Source organism: Hermetia illucens, chromosome 1 (assembly GCF_905115235.1).
Source record: "Hermetia illucens chromosome 1, iHerIll2.2.curated.20191125, whole genome shotgun sequence".
In the NCBI taxonomy this organism is placed as follows: Eukaryota; Metazoa; Arthropoda; class Insecta; order Diptera; family Stratiomyidae; genus Hermetia; species Hermetia illucens.
In genome coordinates this window covers 123,860,717-123,884,182 of record NC_051849.1, presented here as the reverse complement: position 1 = coordinate 123,884,182, position 23,466 = coordinate 123,860,717, and the positions used below count along the sequence as shown (strand labels likewise).

Genomic DNA, 23,466 nt, shown 5'->3' with positions numbered 1-23,466 from the left:
TGAGAATGCGCTGGCATAGCATTACGTGGTCGAAGGACTACAATATGAGAAATCATGACGCTAGTAGTTTTTGTCTTCTTTATTAAGATTTTGTGTGCAACACAACCTTATTAAGGTTTTGTGTTAAACAAAACCTTATTAAGGTTTTAAAGTACGAATTTCCAAGTGAAAAGCCTTCACAGGTTTTGATTTCCAGAGGAATTCACTTTTTATTTGGAAGGGCCAAAGTAAGTCAGTCCCCACGTTCTCGAATACCAAAGGAGGGAATATTCATTCCACCGGTATATTGACCATCTTGGGTTCTACCGTCTGGCCCCTCACCTGGATGCATTTAGGGCAACATCTAATTTGTTTCTGTGTATGCTGCTGCAGAGCGGAAACATAAAAGTTCACAGCCCGGAATCACAATTGTCATTTGCCTCATGTAATATGTCTGTTAAGTGAATTTTCCCAGAATGACAAAATCGAACCAGAGCATTGCTTATCCTTCCTCCAACTTCGAGAAGGCCGCTGCTCTTTTCCGCAAAAGGGTCGAGGGTCGAAAAGATGCTGCTTCTCCACTGGAAACCCTTGATTCAGCCTGGTAATGTGTCTTCCAAGCAAATCTCTTTGCTGGCACCGCACTACTGCTTCCTTGGCTGCAACTCCTCTGCAGATAATCTGCCTGATACCCTCACGAGGACTGTAATACATCCCGAGAATTTTCAAGTTGCTTACTCACATTCGTGCAGATCCAGATAGGCATCAGCACGCCGTGACTTGTCTATACCCTCCAGTATTTGCCTCTAATTGGCACCCCATTTGGTCAGGGGGCATTTTCCCTGCTCCCACGCTGCTGTTATCTTTCTAATCATTGTTTCTTCAGCTTCAGTCGTAGTTGCTCCATATAATAATAATATGATCACCCATTGAGTCTCCTCATTGAGTACGTTGCCCTCGGCTACTTGGTGAAGTGTCCTTATCGCCTGCCAGGTTGTACAATCCATTCGGGGTGGGGAAAGCTCACAAAGCACACAAAGTTTGTGATAACGTAATTCCATCTTCTTGTCGCTGTCCAGCAATTTCGGGCACTTGAGAACTCTGTGGTTTTCCGTATATATAAAGCAAGAAAACAGTTTTTTTCAATTCCCCTATTAGATTTTGCAAGAAAAGCAATTTCTTTGTGGGGTTTTCCGTAAGATTCTGCCCTCTTTTAGTAGTGTTTTGATCACACGTCCCATTCCATCCGGGGATCATTATGATGTCGCGATTTTCCAAAAATTGGTCTACATTTACTATGATAACGGCTTTTTTGGAGTTTCTCAGAAATGAATCGAACTCACTACGAGTAGGTAAATCCATTCTCCGGAAAAGAACCAAGTGGATGAAAGGCACATGCTCCTCGCAATTGAATCCAGCTTTTCTTTAGTTCTGGGCCACTGATTTTATAGTATCGATTGCGATGCCGTTCTACTTGGGTCTTACTGCTTGACTAAAAGAAGATCCTTGATATTCTGAATCTCCTTTTCAATCAGCACTCGACGATTGCTATAGCACCGATTAAGGTGGGCATGGTATAAGTCGATATCGACGATTCCTTGTGGCGTACCTCCCCATGTCATAGTCCGTTCCAGATGAAAATAAAACTTTGAACGGCGAGGTCGGACCACTGCAAGCCTATGTGGATCAGGTCCGATGTGTGTTAACTTTGTGCTGTTTGACCCGTGTATATCCATTGGATTTGTATCAGGAAAATTCGTTTGGAGACCGGCCTCGTGATTTTTTCCTCGCCGCATAACCTCTGCCCCCTTGTTTTAGCTTAACTAAGACTTCTTTCAGGTTTTCCACCTGATTTACCCTTTCTTGTTGAGAGTGGGTTTCAAGTGTGACTATGGTCCAAAAAATAATCGCATTGCTTCCGCCCTTACGCATATGTATTAATTTCAAGTGAACAACAACTATATGTAGGAGTTACCACCCCTTATTTATACTACTAATTTCAGAGCGCGCAGCAAATGAACAATAACACTATGTAGGAGTCGACATCCCCTATTTGTGTTACTAATTTCAGAGCGCGCAACAAACGAACAACAATATGTAGGAGTCACCACTCCTTGCTTGTGTTCTTAATTTCAGAGCGCGGAACAGACGAACAACAATGTAAGAGTCACCACTTCTCCTCCTAATTTCAGAGCGCACAAGAATCGCCAATAATCACAACAATATTAGGGAAGCTGCGATCTCGTGTTTGCGCTCCCGATATTTCGCGGGAGCGACATACCCCTTTCTTCAGTACAAAACTACTAACAATAATTGGGATTACAAGATTCTTTTATACTTATTAACTAATTACTTAATTACTTTTATTTTTCGATTTTATTTTAATTTTAAACTAATTACTTCTAATTACCGCGGCGAGACTTATTAGTTTCGACGGGAAGTTACCCGAATCCGTGATTAATAATCGCGTCGCATCTTCTGTCTAAATTTTTAAACTTTTCCAAGCGTTCAAGGTTGTTGTTCGCTTTGCATGACGCAAGGGCTTAAGATTTTCCCGTTGAATGATATGACCTTCTTCAACTATTTGCGCTGCAACTGATGATGTTATTTATGCACGACTTCTGTTTCCGGACATTGCTTAATATGTTCTTGTACCACTTGCTTAATATGTTCTTTGAATCTAGTTAGCAGGTTTTTAGTCTGTCCTATATATACTTTATTGCAATCGCTGCACCTTATTCGGTAGATACTGCTTTTTTCCTCCGCTGCCAAAGGATCCTTGACGCTTCCCAGTTAATTCCGCAAGGTGGACGATCGACTTGAACCTACAGCTTCCAGTTGAAACTTTTTTATCCAATTCCTGATGTTGTTGAATAGGTAGGAATACGGGATACTTATCTGCCTCGTGGTGGCTTCCTTATGCTACGAAAATAGTATTGTATAGGCATTCATATTGTGTTGCTTGATTTTTCTTACGATCAGCTTCTCAATAGGCTGAGTATTATACCCATTCTTAATAGTGGCGTCAATAATGTGTTCTCGTTTCTTATTAAAGCCATATTCCGAAAGAGGGTATATGGTCAGTCGGTTAATCATGCAATTATAGCCTGCCATATTCGATAAAATGTGTGGTTTGAAGTCGCTGGTCTCGTTCTTTGCGTTGCTGTTGGCTTACGGTATATTTTGAACTCAAGCTTCCCGCTAGAGTTGACGATATTCAGGTAAATGGAGCACCATCCTTTTCTACCTCTACTGTAAACTTGATTTTATGACGAATCTTGTTTATTGAGGAAATGACAATGTCGATATCGTCTCTTCTAGCAATCGCAAATAGGTCGTCTTCATACTTAAACGATACTTTAAGCATTATTCCACTCGACTCCATGCCGGGCCAAATCCAAACTGGCTCAGTCATCTTTCTAGTCCGAAAATTGACTCTTTCACTGGCGTGTTGGGAAACAATACTTTCACGTCGAACGATACCATTCACCTCGTCCTCACCCATCCTTTCCTGCGTTGCAACTTAGGTGTTAGTTCATGGGAGTTAACCATGAATACATATTGCTCGTCGTCGCAAGGGACTGGCACTTATTTGTCAACCACTTGGCGATGTTGTATGTCGGTGGGTACAAATCGGTGATGATTTCTCGCATTTCGTCCTTCTGCTTGTAGATTTTCGGTTGACATCTGATTCTTAAAAGTGCAGCATTCAGAGTCGCCCAATGTTCGGGAATACCGGACTAGTTTTCTTGAGAGCACAATCGACCCTTTTTGTATGGGGGACCCTCCTTAAAATTCAACACAAGATGGTGTTATTCGTTGCATGCAAAGGGACACACCGACCACCTGCTCTCATTAGATTTCATAACAAACTGTTCAGCCGTTTCCGAGTAAATCGAATCTGACAAACAGACAGAGAGAGAGAGGCAGACAGACGAACGGACACATACACAGATTTTAAAAAGGTTTTGTTTCACACAAAACCTTAAAAATGATATCACTTACTTAATTATTAACCATTAAGAATGTGGAAGAATCGTGGAACAAAATTAAAGACACGATCCACAAAGCGGCCTATAAAACTTTCGGGGTCAGCAAGGCAGTAAGCGGTTCATCAACCTAGATACTTGGTCTTGGAATGACGATGTTTGAATGAAGGTCCGTGAAAGGAAACGCCTTTATCACAAGTTTCTTAACGATGAAACTCTGGCCAATTAGCAAATTTATAAGAATGCCAATCTGTAGCAAAGAAAACGATCGCTGTCATCCGAGCGGTCCATTATAAAGATTTTTACGATAAAATGGACACTCAGGATGGCGAGGAAGATTTGTACTGACTTGTAAAAAGCCAACACCATCGCACAGAGGATATCTAAGATCTATTTTGCGTTAAGGGGGTCATCCCGTGTGAAGGCCGTTTTTTTCGCTTTTTTTGGAATTTTTTTGTGAAGAACTGGATAAAGATACAAATACGCATTTTTCACGATATATTTTCAGCATGCGTAGTAATTTTTCCAGCCCGATAGCAAAGTTCATTATTGAAATACAGAGCAATTTATATACCCATCTCCAAAAAAAGTTGTTTCTTTGCTGCCACGCTAGAGGGCGCAGGCTTATTAAAAAATATTAAAAGCTAAATTTTTGGTGCCGTGTTAAACTTTTTTTTTGTGAATTTTGGTGTTTTTTTAAGGCTTGTTTCATGAATAAAAAAAAACTGCTAAATGAATCTAAATTATCCTAGTTTGCGGACCGTAAAAATATGTTCTGAATAAGTCGTGAAACTTTCAAAGAATTTCGTTGGATAGATTTTGGGCTATGGTGGCAGCCGATCGGATCGATAAATACGCGTTTTATTACGGTGATCGGCATACATCTGGCATGTGACTTATTACGTATTTCGTATTATAATTTCCGAACGACTCCGAATATACAAAAAATCACTTTGCCCATATATTTTACACTATATCTAGATACAATTGATGCAAGAAATAAAAAAAGAACCAACGAATTCTTCAATCGGGTTATTCAGGAAGGTAGAATATCATCATCTGACTGGGAAGAAAGTACCACATTTCTAATTTGGAAAAAGGAAGGTAATCCAGCAGAATGTTCAAATTACCGTCCAATTTGGTTGCTGTCCCATACCATGAAAATTTTTGAACGTATTCTTGATAACCGTATTCGCGAAATCGTTAAAATAACAGTGAATCAAGTCGGATTTCTTAGGAACTGCGGAACTACTGACGCAATACTCGCTGCGTGATTACTCATGGAGAAACACCGTGTAGTTATTAGTAGTTATTTTTATGAATTTTTGCATATATATTATGATGTTAAACTCAAAAATTGTCGAAGTGGATGATTTCGGGTCACTGAGACGTCTAAAAAAAAACAAAAAACAGGATTTTAATTAGCATAAAATTTTCTATAAAATGAACCACAATCTAAAATTTCATCAAAATATAACAAATAGCGGCGATTTTTTAAAAATTTTCGATTTTCGGCATCCAAAAAACCTGATGCAAATCAAAATAATGTATACAATAGCATATTAAGATTTCAAAACGAATGGTCAAATGTTTTTTTAATCCTTCGCGCCAACCCAAAAAACGCGTTTACAAATTTATTACAGTATTGAATTTTCAGTAACTAAGCCGAATCATAGCTGATAAAACCAGTTTCAGAAGTTTACGCTTCTATTTATATAACATGCTAACAAAACGAGAATGTGTGACTTACCCATATAAAGCAGACGTTTTGAAGAAAAAGGCACAACACAAGAAGTAAGAGGCTCAAAATGCTGGATTGATCCGCCGCGCTATATACACTGGCTACTCACTTTTAAAATCGAATATGACTTTCATATTCTTACCACATATTTTCAGATGTATTTTCAACCAAATTCAATCATAAAAAAATTACAAAAATTTAACCCGATACGTCCCCTCAATTGCTAAAGTCCAGATATACATATGTACATACATTTAAAAAAAATGTTGATGTAGATAGGTAGGTATCAGTTGCCGCTCCGGGGAGCCAAATTAGCGCTGTGGTGCGCCGTTTTGATGCCACAAACTCCTAAGAACGTGACTGCCAGCCGGCTCAGATCTTCAAAGCCAGCTCGGAGCATTCACGAAGGAAAACAGCTTTCCCACCCTGCAGCGAGAAATAAATAAATGTTATGCTAAAGCAGTATCCAGACCTTTGCAATTTGCCACAAACTCCAAACTTTCAAGAAATATTTACCTTGGTTTTGCGTATCAACATGGTCATCGAGTACAAGTGGTTACACCAATCACAGACGTGCAACAAGTGGTTGGTTGGCGCGAGATTGCACGTGTATGTACAAGTTGCGGCTACTGCAACCTGATCGTCCAACCACTACTTGTCCACAGCAACCGTAACTTACTGACAAACGTGCAATCTTCCTGCCGCCAACAACCTGTTTGACAACTTGATTGAACGTATATCTAGTCTAGTATTAAGCTGTCTCAGAACATTGCCCGCTTGTCACAGTTCAGCGGGAACCAAAGAGCTTTAGGATTAATGGCAATTGATCTTAATGGAATCTGTGAGCGAATGATGCTTCAAAATTCCTCTATAGAAAGCTTGTTGTAAGTAAGTGGAAATATTATATTTTATAAGTATATTATAGAAAAAAACATAAGTTTCATTTCTAAAACAAGCAAAGTATTGTTTTTCAGCCCCACGCAGTAAAAATAAACTCCCAGATACTTGCGAAGTGAGCTGCAACTCGCTTGCAATTGCAATATACAATCCAGGTTGGTCAAGTTCGTTCCAGGTCGGCAAGGTTCGTTGACACACCTCATTTCACACCGTTCCTTCATCTCGCACACACCCTTTAACTTTTGCCAGAAAACCGACACTTCAATAAATTGGCGGCAGATGCTAGCGAACTTACATCTACCAAGCAAAATACCCTGTCCACGTGTTTGTATTACGACTGATTGTTGGGGCTTGGCAAGTGTGCGGACCCGCCAGATCGCCAGCGCTAGCAACCCATCCAAACACCCTGCCACACGCTTGCGTTTGAGACTTTTGTTAAGGCTTGGCAAATATGTGGACGCAACTTAACAGATGTTAACGAATTTCTACTTTACTCCGTGCACAAAAGCATGCATATACGTTCTTAAAGTAAATACCACTGGTGCCAACTTACCTATATGTCTATTCTATTGGACACTACTCGCAAACTTAATTAGCACATACATATATACATGTCTGCCTCGAGTAATTTATACTAATATTCAAACAACTAAAAAAAAGCTAAAAAAGGAAAACTGAAATGTCCCCATGGATCCCTGCTGTTTATATAGGTTCACTTTATATGAGGATGAGATCATTAGAGTGCAATAAATTTACGTGAAATGCAAAATTTTGACCTTCTATAACTTTGTCAATAGTGGTCGGATTTCATTCAAAATTCCCAAAGTTGTGCCCTATAGTATCCTTTATTACATTGGTATAAAGAATAATTGGGATTTTCGGGTAAATTTCTGAAATATAGTAATATGTTATTATTAGCTTTACTTGAGGAGGTATCGGAATGGGAGGGGCTAGATTTCGTATAGATGTACAATTGTGAACTTTTTCAGATTTTCCGGTTGGATAAAGAGAACGAGACCTGTTGAACTTTTTTAGGTACAAATTTGCCCTCGATCCCCTGTGTTTGACCTATTATCTGAAAAGTACCAATCGAACTCTTTCATTTGATACTCCATATGGCCATATTCTATGAAAGAAAATTAACTCCCCCCCCCTCACTCACAGGCTCATTCCTGTCATCAAGGAGTGGTTGGAGGGACGGCACGATGAGATTAATTATAATTTTACCCAGTTTCTCACGGGCATGGAGGATATGGCTAGTACCTGTATAGGTTTAAACTGGATACCGCACCCGATTGTCCAAATTGCGATGGAGTTCTAGAGGACCCACAACACATATGACGAAGATTTATGGAAGAAAGAAAATGCCTAGAAGAGACTCCAGTAGAGGTGCTAGTATCAGAAAACCTAGTGCGAAGCAGCGTGTCAAGAACACTGGGATGCGATTAGACGAAGTGAAAAAATTTGTCGCATTTGCCAGTTACTGTAGTTCATATCAATTTTGTCGAATTATCGAAATTTTTGAATATTTTAGTAAAGAGGGTGATGAAATTTATATGGTTCGACGAATGATATTTGAACTATTGAACAAGTCTGAATACCGGAGCTGGACCCTTCATCTTATGTGAGAAACTCTCCATGCACGGTCTTCAATTCGTACATAGCTAAAAAAGCAAAGCATTGCTTCAATAATTGCCAAACTCCATGTAGCATGGACATATATATACATATCAAAGCCAGGCTCATACTAAATAAACAAACGGCGCCCATTGCGTTATAGACATGCATATATATATATACACATCCAAATTGTTCTAACGCATCTTCACGAATTTCCACTTTACTACATACAAAAAAGCATACCATATATATATGTATGTACTTAAATTAAATATCACTGATAATAACATACCCACATGTTTATCCTATTGGATACTACCCGCAAACTTTATTAGAGGAACGTCAGCAAAGGCGTCAAAAACGGGCTGATGGAACTGGAGGAACTACTGGACCGCATTTCCATTTATAGACGCACGTGGAGAGCAGCGGAAGACGATTGTAGAGCAGAAACAGTCGCACTCCCCGCTGAAAATGCTGCTTGCGTCAAACGGACCGCAGATAGCCCTCTGCAAAGTGAACTGGGGAAAAAGCGGAAAGAGGACGACGTGCCTGAAGGAGACTTTCCAAGGCCCAAAAAAAGAAGGGGAAAAACTATAAAAAGAAACAACGGACTCCGTCGCCAGAGACACGTCTGTCCAAAAACAAGGAGGCTGCCAACCCAAAGCCAGTAGCGGAAAAAACGAGGAAACGAAGAAGAACTAGACCGTCGGCTCTGCTCATTAAGCCGACGGAAGGCAAGACATTTGCGGAAGTCCTTAGTGAAATCCGCTACAGGATGAAACCCGAGGAGAACGGAGCAGAGGTGTCTTCGATACGGAAAACGAGGAGTGGTGGAGTGGAGGAAAGACAACCAACAAGAGCACGTTCTGCGAAGTAGTCAAGGGGATATTGGGGGAGAAGGCTCTTGTTTCCAGCCTAGAACCCATATGCTCTCTAGAAATACGAGATCTTGACTGCCTCACAGAAAAGGCCGAAGTAGAGGAGGCGCTAAAGCGTGAATGTCCAGAGGTAACCAATGCCCGGGTAGGTATTACCTCTGTAAACGCTCGAGGCCAAAAGCTCGCCGTGGTGGAAGTCCCCGAGCAATATGCGAGGAAACTGCTTAACAGCGGGAGAATCAAAATCGGATGGGTAGTATGCAGGGTACGAATGCGGATAGTCCCCACCAAGTGCTACAGGTGTCTGGACTATGGACACACGTCAGCAGCTTGCAAGGGTCCGGACAGGAGGACAGCATGCCAGAGATGCGGCCAAGTGGATCATCAAGCGAAGACTTGCAAGGAAAGCGAGAGTTGTGTTCGTCGCACATACTGCGGGCTCGAGACGGTGTCCAATCTTCAGGGCGGAATTGGAGAGGGCTAGGGTGCGAACGCCATGATCCGCATTTTGCAAATTAACATGGACCGGAGTGCAACCGCTCACCAGTTGCTAGCACAGTTCGCTGCGGAAGTAAATGCTGATCTAGTGCTGATTAGCGAGCAATACCGAAACAAGGACCCGTTCTCATGGTATCTCGACTTATCCGGCACCGCTGCCATCTGGGTTCGGGACTACGTTCGACTTCGTGTTCTTGGCGAAGGCCGGTGGGACGGATTTGTCTGGATCCGGTGTTTAGGGCTAACGTTTTTTAGCGTTTACCTGACGCCGAATGCGTCGATTCCGGACTTTCGGCGCCGGCTTGATGCTCTGAAGGACGCCGTTTCGAGCACGGAGAGACGAATCCTGGTTGGCGGTGATTTTAATGCCAGGGCTCTCGAATGGGGCATGCCTCAATCAGACTCCAGAGGGAAACGGATTCTGGAAATGGCGGCGAGAACCGGGCTCGTAGTTTTAAACACCGGATCCACGCCAACGTTTCGGCGCCCAGGTTGTGAAGGAAGCATTCCTAACATCACTTTTGCGTCGGAATCTCTGGCATCATCGGTGGACGGGTGGCGAGTCCTAGAAGACTTCTCGGCAACTGATCATCAGTACATTGCGTTCGAAGTGTTTGACGCTACTTGCCGGCGAGCACCCACACAACGTTCCCCCTGCGTGTGGAAGTCGCGAGGGTGAACATCGGAAAGTTCGTCGAAGCTCTTGGAGCAGATAGGGCCACGCTGGGGGGCACTTCGGGGGGTGGTGGTGTCGCAGCTGACACCGTCGTAAGTTCAGTGATGAATCTGATAACGACGGCGTGTGAGGCTTCCATGCCCCGGAGAGGCCCCAGGGGCGACAAGCCTTCTATGTTCTGGTGGACGGCAGAAATTGCCGACCTACGGATGGAGTGTCATAAGCTCCGCCGTTTGGCACAACGTTTGTACGCCAACAAGGAGGCATGTGCCATAAAGGCGCAATATAGATCAGGAAAAAGGAAACTCCGCAACGCTATAAATAAAAGCAAAGCTCGCGGCTGGCAAAATCTTGTTAATGAGGTGAATGATGACCCGTGGGGACTTGGCTATAAACTTGTCACTCGGAAAATCGGGGCTCTGCGGAAGCCCTGCATATTGAGCACCGACCAGATGGACCGCATTGTGCGGGCATTGTTCCCCAGACACCCTGTACGGGTTGATGTAATTAGCGCGGAAAGCGTCGGTGATTGCCCCCTTTTCACAATGGGAGAACTCGAAGAAGCGGTTCTCACTATGAAAAACAGGAAGGCGCCAGGTCCTGATGGCATCCCAGCGGAAGTTTACAAACTGGTGTTCCGCAAACGGCCAGAATTGCTGCTCGAAGCGTTCAACGCGTGCTTGAAGGAGGGCATTTTTCCTTGTCGCTGGAAAGTGGCCAGACTCGCGTTGATCAGTAAGGGTAAAGGAGACCCGGAGCTCCCGTCTGCATACCGACCGCTGTGTATGCTTGACACGGCCGGAAAAGTGCTCGAGAAGCTCATCAGGGGTAGACTCGCTGAAGCGATCCGCAAGGCAGTTCGGGTTTAGAACAGGGAAATCTACAGTGGATGCTGTAATGGAGGTCGTAGATGCGTTTAATCGAGCCGAGGCACACAGCCGCCGATCTCGACGGAAAGTGCTCCTCATAACGCTTGATGTCAGAAATGCCTTCAATTCCGTAAGATGGACAGATATGCTGGGCACAGTAGAGAACTCCTTTCACGTGCCAAGCTATCTCTTGCGGATATTGAGGGATTATCTGAAAGACCGCTTGTTGCTCTACGAGACGCTAGAGGGCCGGAGGAGGATGGAAATCTCGTCGAGAGTAGCGCAGGGATCCATCCTAGGGCCGGACCTCTGGAACGCTTCCTACGATAGTCTGCTGAGACTCGATATGCCCGAAGAGTCGCGCCTGGTCGGTTATGCAGACGACGTTGCGGCACTTGTTGCCGGACGCACTGTTGAACAGGCGCAAAGCAGACTTGGCATATTGATGCGACGGGTAAGCGGATGGATGACTGCTCACGGTTTCAACCTTGCGCTGGAAAAAACCGAAGTAGTCATCCTGAACAGAAGGAGAATCCCGACCTTGCGTCCCATATCGATCGGCGAGTTGACTATAGACGAAAAAGAGTCGGCGGCACCACTAAAATGTGCCAATTCTGGCCAATTAGGTCACCTTGCCAACTTCTCTAAGTGCCCCCGCAGACTGGAATCTATCCAGCGCAAAGAAAGGACAAAAAGCATCCCGCACTCTCGATCTGCTTCGTTCTTCCCTCACCTTGACAGACCCTCGCCTGCTCGTGTCTTGCAGCCTAACACTCTGCCTCACGCCAACTGGACCGCCCCTCCCTCACTGACCCCGTCTTTTGCCGCAGTGACCAGGGGTCAAGCAAGACCCGAAACCCTTAGCCCTTTATCGCCTGCACATTCTTCCATTCCAAGGGGCTTCTTCATCGAAGCGAGGTCTCTATTCAATATGTATTTCTCCTCGCTGTGGAGCACAATTTGCGACTTTTATCACAACTATCTCCGTCTTCCCCCGTGAAGACAAACCCGAAGCGTACCTACAATTCCTCTTCAAATTGCTAAGCAACCAAAATGAAGGTGCTCACACTCAACACTAATTCGCTCATTTCTAACGTCAAACGTTTCGCTCTCCACAAGCTCTTAGAGGATTCCAATCCTAATCTCGCTCTCCTAAACGAAACCAGACTGGGGGAAGCCCCCAACGTAAAATTACATGCTCCCAGTTACAGTACTTTCCGCAACGACGCGGGCAGAAGCACAGCCATACTAGTCAAAGCGGGACTAAGGGCAAATACTATCCCATTGGCTGCACTGGCGTCAAACTGCCTGTTAGCAGTAGTCAGACTTCCTGCCAGGGGTGGTGGCGCCCCCCGAGTCCTAATCGGCTCTCTCTACTTCCCGGGCGGCACAGGTCGTCACCTCACTCCCATTCTGGACGAACTCTGGGAAATCGCGAGCAGTTTCGACGCCTTCATCCTCGGCGGTGACCTCAACGCGAGGCACGTATCTTGGGGCGACTCAGTCAACAACGAAAACGGCAAAGTGTTCTTCGATTGGTTCAAATCAGGCCCATTCCTTAGCGCGACATCATTAACGCGGGAGTGCCATCCTTTCCTCGTGGATCCTCTTTCCTAAACGGCTTTATAATCTCGTCCAATCTCTCAGCATGTGTCACTAGCTGCTCCTCTCTAGCAGCCCACTCGGACCACCATGCGCTCAGCGTCTCTCTACATCTATAGCAAATTCTCCCTTCACTCCACCATCCTCACAAATGCAGATCTTTCAATCTGACAAACTGGGACGATTTCCAACGCGACTTAGACAGCGTGCTGGGCCCTCCCCTGGACAAATCGCGCATCCACTCTAATGTTGAGTTAGATACATACATCCGGTAAGTGAACTCTGCCTTCGAAACTACAATCGACAAACGCGCCCCAGTTAAAGAACCTGGTTACTACAAATACGAGTGCCTTTCCCCCTCAACCCTCCTCTTAGTCCGCGATAGAAACAGACTACTGCAGCGCAGGAAACGTTTATTTCACCGGTCACGGAACAGATGCAACGCTGACTACCCTCTCGTCTCCGAGATCATCAAAGACCTATCCAACAAAATCAATGGAGCTATTCGGTCCGAACTGAATGCATCTTACAAGAAACTCCTCAAATCCCTCAAACCCGGCCCACAAGTTTTCTCAGTAATTAATTGATTGACCGAAAGAAAGAAAAAATATACTAATTTCCACCAAACCCCGATAAAAATAGGTAACCTCCAGTGTCACTCCCCCGAGGAAAAAATATCCGCCTGCGTAGACTATTTCAGTCACTTATTCAGAGCAAAACCGCCAGCGGACCCCATCTGGAACTCGGTGGTCGCCAATGCTGTCAGCGATAAAAGGTTAAGCTTGGAAGGGTCTTACCTTTGCCCCTTTTCTCCCAGATGCCCGGCTGATGCAGTCAGAACAGGCCCGTTCGCCCCCTTCTTTACCTCCCTAGAAGAAGTCGAACTTGCAATCTCCCGGTGCAACAATAAAAAATCTTTGGGCCCCGCTGGCATATCGAACTTTATTCTGCGGAAGTTTGCGCCTACCATCAGTGAACGGCTCGCCATCCTCTTCAACAACTGCCTGAACAACGGCCACTTCCCGGTATCTTGGAAATCCGCCCTCCTCATACCTATCCCTAAAAAGGGGTGCTCGGGCGATCTCAAAGATATGAGGCCCATCTCTCTTCTTTCCAATATTGGGAAAATCTTCGAACGTATCCTACTAAGTCACCTCAATAGACACTACTCCGCCATCATTCCACTTAATCAATTCGGCTTCGAAAACCTCAGATCCACCGAGCAGGTACATGATTACCTGCAAGACAATATCCTCAATCAATTGGAAAACAGGCATTGCACCGTAGCCTGCGCCTTAGGCCTCGAAAAGGCGTTTGATTCTGTTTGGAAAGAGGGATTGCTCTACAAACTAATCCAGTCCAATTGCCCCTTCCCTTATTCAGAATCCTCGCAGATTTCATCTCCAACAGAACTTGCCAGGTGCGCTTCGATGGACTACGCTCCTGCGACTACCCGGTAAACTCAGGAGTCCCTCAGGGATCTATTCTAGGCCCCAAACTTTTTAACATGTTCCTCCACGATATTCCCCTTCCTCCCGTAAACTTATCCCCCACGACAACGGCAACTCAGGCAGCCCTTCTCCCGCCCTCTTCCCCCAACGACAATGGTCCTCCCGCGTCAGGAGGGATCCTCTTCGCCGATGACACCATCCTATAAGCGAGTGGTCTCAGGTACTCAATAGCCTCCCCCTCTTTCAATATCCTAACCAATAGGGTCATCGCTTATTTCAACCGGTGGGCCCTTACCGTTAATTCCCTTAAGTTTGAGGTTATTTGCTTCAGAAACCCCAGTGGGAAGTACCACTGGCGCACACACACTCAAACCGAAACCAAATATTAAATACCTGAGAATCTCCCTCAACAACAAACTCAAATCCAACCCTCAGATCTGCTATCGCCAAGGCCTCTAAGGCCTCAGCTGCCTTAAAAAACCTCCTCTCATCCCGGGCCCTGTCCCCTGCCACCAAAACCCTTTTATACAAAACTCTCATTCGTCCAATCCTGACCTACGATTTCCCAGCATGGGCTACCATGTCACCGAACGTAGCAGAAGCCCTCCAACGCTTTGAAAGGACGATACTCAAGAAATGCACGGCCAAATACAGAAGGCCAAACCTAAAATTTTACCAAAACTCTCCTCTGTACGAACTTTCAGGGGTTTGCCCCATAATTCCGCACATGATCAAGTTGTCGCGCGTCACACTGAAAAAGTGGCTGTCCCACCCTAACCCGCTGATAAAAAATCTCGCTAAACGCAATGCACTATTACGCGAACAGAGGTACTACGTGTCAGGGCTGACTCTCCTCTCGGACAGTAACTCTCCTCTCAACCATCACGCCTCCCCTCCCCTCACCCGATATCAAATATGGAACCAGTTTATAAAAGTACTAATTGAGCCCTTTCATTTGATACCGCACATCGCCATATTTAATGAAAAAAACTTTTGCACCCTCCATTCGCATGTATGGGGAGCCCCTCTTCAACTTAGCAAGAAAAGGCGCCACTGTATGTAAAGGGAACAACAGATCACATGCTCTCACCAATTTTCGTGACAATGGGTCCAGCCGTTTCCGAATAAATCGGGTGTGACAGACAGAGGTATTGCAGTGGAACACCGAGTTGGAACGATCATAGAAAAAGCATCGTAGCTGTCCCAACAGATATACCGAGCATGTGGCGCTTCGATGCTAAGACGTGCACATTCTCGAAAGCGTAACCCTAACTACTGGTAGAACGCTGAAATAGCGAAGTGTTGTACGGAATGCGTGAAGGCGAAGTCAACGCCGATGAAAAATGCCGGAGTACGAACAACGGTACATAAGCAGGCACGCAAAAAGTTACAGTAGGCCATCACGAAAAGTAAAAATTATTGCTACAAGCGACTCTGTGATAAGGCAGACTCAGATCCATGGGGAGGAGCGTACAAGTCCGTGATGTCAGCAATAAAAGGTAAAAGGTCCCCTCCTATTGTGTGCCCTAGATTATTATGGGAGATAGTTTCGACATTGTTCCAATGAACTCCGAAGACATACCTCCAGTAACCACAGACGAAGGCTTGGACGCAGTGAAAAGGGTCCGGGATTCCGCAGCCCCCGGCATGGACCGAATCCCCAACAAGGCGCATTAAATTGGCAATGAGAACGGCACCAAGCATGTTTGCACGGATATTTACAGACTGCCTAAAAGAAGGCTCCTTCCCCGCAGAGTGGAAAATACAAAAGCTTGTATTGATCCCGAAGACAGGTAAGCCGATAGGTGAACCAACATCCTATAGACCTATCTGTCTTCTGAATACAATAGGCAAGTTCCTCGAGCGGATAATCTATAACCGGTTATATCCATTGATTGATAGCGGAGATTATTTATCGAATAGGGAGTTTGGCTTCCGGAAACTGCCAAACTGTTTTTTGAACTAGCCAGAAAAGCCTACGACGAAGGAAAATACTGCGAACTGATGACTCTTGATATCAAGAACCCGATCAATTCTGCCAGATGGAAGACCACAGACTGGAGCTTGCCGAGCACAAAACGGAGTTGGTGCTCTTTACAAAGCGGCGGGCGTATGTAGTTAGCTCTCAGCCATCGCTGAAATATCTGGGAGTAATATTCGGCTCCAAGATGAGCTTTAAACCCCACTTAAAGCCTACTGTGCAGAAAGCGGCGACTATCAGCTCAACACTGGCAAGGACGCTTCCAAATGTAAGCGGCCCGAAGCACAGTCGATGATTACTTTTATCGCGAGTCGTCAGCTCTGTACTTTTATACGCGGCACCAGTGTGGGTGTCGGCGATAAAAATCGGAGAAAATCGCAGACAGCTTCAAGCTGCATATCGATTATGGGCTCTCCGAACATGTTGCGCCTATCGAACAAGATCATATGACGCAACATGCGTGATTGCGGGGTTGATCCCGGTAGATATTCTAACCGATGAGGCAAGTCGTCTGTACGAAAATCAGGAAGCGAGCCTGACTCAGTTCTTAACCGGACACTGTGGATACAGGAATTAGCCCATAGGTTCGGCCTAGATGAATATCCCGATTGTCCTAGGTGTACAGCCAAAAATGAAGAACACGTTTTCTTCGCCTCCTAAAGATTTAAAAGCTCAAGGGGAAAGCTTCAAACAGACCTAAATATCCGTTTAACCGTGGAAAAAACGGATAAAGTACATGGTGCAATCAAATACGGCATGGGACGCGGTAGTTGCAATGAGAAAACGGATCTACCAACAGCTAAAAGCAACAGAAGCACAGCGGGGACATAGAGGGGAAGCTACTGCAATTAACGCCACGCAAAGCGGTAGCAGTTCATTTGGAGTGAACAGCTAAGAACAGAACGACAGATTTTTCGATTGGGTAGTTTCCGAGAATGGGTGAATTAAAGGAATCATCAATTTCGACCTCTCGCACTCCCCACCTTTCAAAGGAATGTCAAAACTAAGACTGGCATCGAAAAGTACCAATCGAACCCTTTCATTTGATACCAACATGACTGTATTCGGTAAAAAAAACTTTACACAAACCTTTTGCATATATGAGGACCCCCCTTAATCTCAAAGTAGAAGATGTAACTAAGTGCATGTCTGGGCGTTCACAATTCCCACGTTTTCACCAAATTTCGTGTAAATCAGTATAGCCATTTCTGAGAAAAGTGACAGACAGACATTGAACCTGTCTTTTGTTTCAAATTGACGCCATTTTTCTAAAAATCAATATTTTCAAAAAAATCGTCCCTACTCCACTAGGGTTTTATGTTAGGACCAGCCGGTTTTCACCCATTCTTTTCAAAAAAGGGAGTTTCTTTTCAACAGCCACCATTTTGTTTTAAAAGGGTTCAAAATAATTCTCTCTTATACCTCACACTAACATGTAGAAAAAACTAAAATATATTTATTCAATTCCCTTAATTTAATGCGCACAAGGTAGTATTACCTTAAAAAATGAGAATGAGAATCATACATACTTACATCATTTAGAGGAAGTTTAAATTGGCTGCGTATACGCCATTTATTCATATTCCGAATATCACTAGGTTCAGATTCGCTTCGAGTTCGGATCTGTTGTCTAATCGGTTCATCACTTTCTTTAACTGCATAATAAGTATCCTTTTCGCTCTCTGAATATCGTGGCCTACCAAAAGAATTCCGCAAGCTTCGATGCAAGTAGTCCTTGTGTATACATCCGTTAAATATGTTAACATCATATAATCTATCTTGAATACTATATGATTCCTCAAAAAAGATTGGTTGAGGATTTCTAAGATTCTCTATACTATCATCTCGTTCGGCAGAATGCAGAAGCGGATCGTCTGATATTAACGCTTTGGAACTTAGCCGTCCACTGCATTGGCAATTCCCTGCTCTTGACATTGTTTGTTGAGTAATTTTCTGATTTTCATATTCATCAATTGTATCAAACAATTTTTTTTTTTTTTGTGAAACCAGCGTTCAACATAAAAGATGGAATTTTAGACTAGCAGTCAGGACTAAGTTACTTCCAATTTATCACAAGCAATCTAAAATGATAATGACCATACTTTAACTTTAGAAAATTTAAAATTCTATCAACAAACCTTATCCAAAGGAAATCAGGAAATTTTCGTTTTGGCGATAGGGATTCCTAGAAAACAGGAAAAACAGAAGAGTTGCATGAAAATATTTCTAGTGATGGTAGCAAAATTTGGAAAGAAAATCCTTCGGAATGTAACTGCGAGTAGCACCAAATGCCCGGAGAATATTAGGTAGAGGAACATTACTTTCTGGGTAATTAGCCGATACCAGGAGTTTGCGGCAGTTAAAATTCATAATTTAAAGAGTAAGCGCAAATTTAAAAGAGAGGCCTATAATTAAGCCTACGTTTCAAAATATTATCAAACTTCCAAAGAATATTTAAAATTTGATTGTCTAAAATAAGACGTGTGTTTGTTTTGAACTAAATTGCATATGAATAAAATTATGAGTGTAAACCAATATAATTTTAAAAACCTCACAAAGTTTCGTTTTTATCTTTTTGAAGGGTTACATGAAAAAGGCAAATATAATAGTCATTTTAGTTTCATGTATACAACGGGGTTTTCTCCAAGATAATGTTGAAGAACCTTCTAGGAAATCGATGCAAGCAATACAGCTAGATCATCAAATAAAATCTGCGGAGAACACTTCCAATCAACGCACTCGAGGGATATAGACGGGGGGATATGCTGCTCAGTTACTATTCCACAATTTGGAAAAAAGGTTGGATCAATCAAAGCCTTAGCTCGTCTTTTTCAAATAGAAAAGGAGCTCGCCAAAAATCCATCCGAAAGGTCAAAGTACAACCGATTCGTACAGAAATACTTAGACCTGTGACACAAGTTGAACTATACACAGAATGCAACGCCAATGTGCCACATGGTGCGGTGCATAGGGAGGACAGTACCACTATCAAAGTGGTCTTTGACGGTTCCTCTGGATCAAGTCTGAATGATCTTCTGCGATCTGGCCCAAAGATTTAATCTGATCTACAGTAAATTCTCTTCTGATGGAGGAAACATTGTTATGTGTTCACAGCAGACATTGAAAAATATTCAGGCAACTAAACGTTGCCAAAGGTCACCGCGATTTTCAACATATTTTCTGGTGAAACGATCCTACGCAGCAAGTCAAGAAGTTCCAACTGAACACATTTACATATGAGAGCATCAGCAACGCATGTCGATACGAGCAATGCAATAACTGGCTGACGATGAAAGGGACTTTTAAGTGGATAACTTACTGACTGGAGCAGACATCAACGCACTAAAACTTCAAGCAGAAATAATCGAGCTAATGGGCAAAGGATGCTGCAAACTCAGAAAATGAGTATCCAATGATGAAGTTTTCTTGATACATATTCCAAATGATTTAGTGGAACAGAGAACTGTCGACATCTTTGATGACGAGGCAATTAAAGCATTGGGCGTACATTAAGATCGTACAACCGACAGTTTTGGATTCAAACTTAAATTAGCAACCACCATTAGACACCGTTGACTCATAGAAGCCGATAGAGAAAGAAATAGGTACATCATGTAGAAACACAGAATCCCACGATGGATTAACTATCACGTTGGTCGGGAAATTCAACTATATGGCTTTTGCAGATGCCTATTAGAAGGGCTTCGCGGCGGTAATTTGTGTCCGGATCGTTGATTCTTCCGAAGAAATCAAGATTAACCTTTTGACTGCCCAAACAAAAGTTGCGCCACTAAGACTAGAACCAACGGTCCCACAACTTGAACTGTATGTTATAGTTTTACTCCCTCAGTAATCCTGAGTAGAAATATTAAGCATTCAAAGTATACAGTTATTCGCCTTTTGTGATTCAGAAATCACATTAGCTTCGATTGCCAAGGATGCAGAAGCTTGGGACTTATATGTAGCCGATAGAGTATTCAAGATACACAACTCGTCATAAGGGAAGTCGGAAACACGTGATTTCAAATGAAAATCCTGTGGATGTAGGTTCATGACTGATAAATCCAGCTAAATTAATATCGCCTAGCCTTTCGTGGAAAGGTCCACAATGGTTAGCCAGCGATGATAACTGGCCATCCAATAAATCAATTGCTCTGACTAGGGAAGAGAAGAGACAAACTGTAACAGCATTTAACGTGGCATTAACCCTCGACCTACTTACTATTTGTGTTTTGCAGAAAACTGCAAGCTTCCTTCTCTTCAAAGGACTCATTTACTCCTCACTGCAGAGGAATTGTGACGTTCTCGGTATTGTCTTATCAGACTAATGCAACAAGAAGTGCGCAGGAAATGGACTATTTGAGTAAAAACAAATTGCTGCTGAAAACCAACCGACTCATCCCTCTTCACCTATTCTTAGACAAAAATGGTATTCTAAGAAGAGAAATTACAAAATTGAAAGTTGAAAGAGGATGTGAAAAATCAAATACTCCTTCCTAGAAAACACCAGGTGACAAACCTCATAATTGACCGAGTTCACAAACAAACACTTCAAAGAGGCAAACAAGAGACTTTGAACAACAAATGCGAGGGATGCTTTCAGCATAATCTGATTTATTATTAACATTTGATGGGAAATTTACCAATCACCTGATTCCTACCCTCCCCACCCTTTACTTGCTACGACATAGACTATGGGGAGCTAGATATAGTCACCAGTCTGCACTCTGAAGATGATGGACTCGTACAAATGATCTTCGCAAAAACCAGAAAAGACCTATCAATAACATATGGCAACTTCCCATTACGAGCTAAGAAGACGATGATAGGGGTATGACCGTTTTAACTTCGACTACCACAACTTCAGCAACCTCAACAGCAGCAGCAAGAGCATTCGCAACAACAATGGTCTCACACTCAAGAAGGCGTCAAAGGCCTAGTTCTTCCATAAGTCATCAACAAGATTCACACACGAGTCTCGAGTCATCTGAACAGCAACCAAAAGCAAGCCGCAAGACGAGAATACGACCTGGCACCTGGCCCTCAAGACTGCTAAAACAAGCACTTTTCATTCTTTATTGGATAAGATTGGAATCTAAGTTGAACACTAAAGTAAAACGAAGCAATCTCCGTAAGCAAGTGAGCTTTGACATAGTTGAAGAATATCAAGATCAACTAGAGGTAAACAACACGTGGTTTTAAATAAGGGATTTATGTCAAAAAAAGAAGCAGCACTCACATATCACCCATTTTGACAGTTTGCTGCATCATATGAAAAGCAAGAAGCACGATTTGATCCAAAACACACACGAAGTGACTGCTGAAGCACCACCCAGTGGGAGGAAACAAAGAGGAATTCTCTAAAAGCTCCTAAATATTTTGTTTTGTGTCAATGATGATGAAGCGAGACGTGAAAGGCAGAAGCAACCTCAACCGCGTGGGATTCGCACCCACTAAAAACCACCCCCAGTCTGTCCAGCCTCAGCCCCGCGGGACCACCATTGAGGCATTACTTCGCGGGGTAGGTTTGCTCTTAGGCACTCGTCCTTCTCCGCGGCTTTCCTTTTTCTTTGTTCCTTCAGTAATTCCTCCTGTATTTGGATGATTGCGGAGCAAACCGTACGCCACTCTCCTCGGACTCCAGCATCTCCGCAACCTCTCCGGGGTCACGCTCCTGCCCAGCACCTGGTTTAAGCTCCTTCTCTCCATCGCAAATCATGGGGTTTCATCTGCTTCCATCTCTGAGAGTTTGTAACCGCCTCTGCCCACACAGGTGACGAGTAGAGCAGGATGGAGCGCACCACTCCGGCTAGCACCAACCTCCGGCAATGTTTCGGCCCACCAATATTTGGCAATATTTTTGCAAGTGCCGTGGTGGCACTGGCCTTTTGGCATGCATACTCTAGGTGTTCCCTAAAACTCAACTTGGTGTCAATTATTACCCGATATATATATGATAGCCGGCTTTGCTATGATCGTATGTCCACCGACCTCCACTTTCACAGTGTTATTTTTCCTGCGGTTCGTTATTAAGACCGCTTCCGTTTTCGCGTCCGCTAAGGTCAGCCCAGCTTTTTTTAACCAGGACTTTACCGCTTTCACTGTTTCCGTCGCGTAAACATCGACATCTTCTGGGTGTTTTGCTGGAACAACCACAGCTAGGTCATCAGCAAAGCCGACAATCGTAGTCCCTTCTGGGATGGGAAGAGCAGGCACCTCCATTATACATGATATTCCACAACAGAGGACCAAGTACCGATCCCTGTGGTACCCCGGCAGTGACAATGTATTCCTTGGGGCCGTCATTCGTCCCGTTCCAGAGAGTATATATTATATATATATACCTGGCGTACCAGGTTTATCCTTACCTGAGTTGCAAACGCAGAGCTGCATGCGACCAGGCGCGTGTCATGGGTTGCGGATAATGACATGACCCACCGGGGGCACAGCTACGAATATCACAAGTTAATCTTGTAAATAAGTAGCCGCGGACAAGCAGAACGTTTCTCTTTGTGTTCGTCCTCCCTTACCGATTCTCCCCTTTCAGGGGGAGTAAACTTCCTGAAGAAATCCGTAATCTGGGGTGAAGGGATCAATGCGCCTTTCGGATGAATTGCGGTGACGTTACACTGTATTTCAGCGGCTCCCCTCCAAATACCTTCCCTACGTTTGGAGGTAACCATGGGACAATGCAACATTGAGGCTCTGTTGCAGGGTTGACTGCCTCCCCACCACTCGTGGGAACAAAATTGGGGATAATTTTTCAAATTCTTTTGATGGGACGCCGGTTATGCCGTCAACCACCAGGGACGAGAGACCTAGGTGTCGTATGGTTTGGACGAACCAACTTAACGAATTTATCGTCCGCGCCTATTACCGTGTCACGGATTTGGAACGGAATCCTTCAGGGTACAGACACCGACTCCATGATGCGTTCATAACCCGCTTCCCGGAACTAAGTCATGTTCCGGAGCAGAACGTTGTCAATCAATATCGGGTAATGGGGAAAATATTCAAGTTGCCCTACCAACTAGGCAAACAAATATTCCAAAAGGTTTCACTTGAGCTCGGTCTGGAGTCACCAACTTACCGGACTGAACAAAGGAGCAACACGAATACTCCACTTAAAAGGCACTCCATGAACCCAGTAATCAGGAGAAGCTTAGTGACTCGGGATGTCGACCCAATTTATAATGAGGCTTTGACCGCATTCCAGGTCGCATTCACAGAGTATGCTGAGATTCTCCCAGACGCTAGGCCAAAGATCCCAAAACTGAAGTTTACT

The 23,466-nt window shown here is 43.9% G+C and overlaps 1 protein-coding gene across 7 annotated transcripts in view; it reads right to left on the bottom strand.

Annotated features, from left to right (window-relative positions):
- LOC119647249 (tubulin polyglutamylase TTLL4-like) overlaps positions 1 to 23,466 on the bottom strand; it is a 429,241-nt gene that overhangs the window by 382,130 nt on the left and 23,645 nt on the right. For 6 of the 7 annotated variants that reach the window (XR_005248821.1, XR_005248824.1, XR_005248822.1 and 3 more), the window contains exons 4-5: positions 18,320 to 18,366; positions 17,715 to 18,262 (exon numbers count right to left, since the gene is read on the bottom strand). Coding sequence is in view for 2 of the 7 variants with exons in the window: in XM_038048127.1 (XP_037904055.1) it covers positions 17,715 to 18,116 (402 nt within the window). In the remaining 5 variants the exon portion in view is untranslated. Of the gene's footprint in view, positions 1 to 17,710; positions 18,263 to 18,319; positions 18,367 to 23,466 lie in introns of those variants that run through there. The other variant, XR_005248825.1, reaches the window with a different exon arrangement.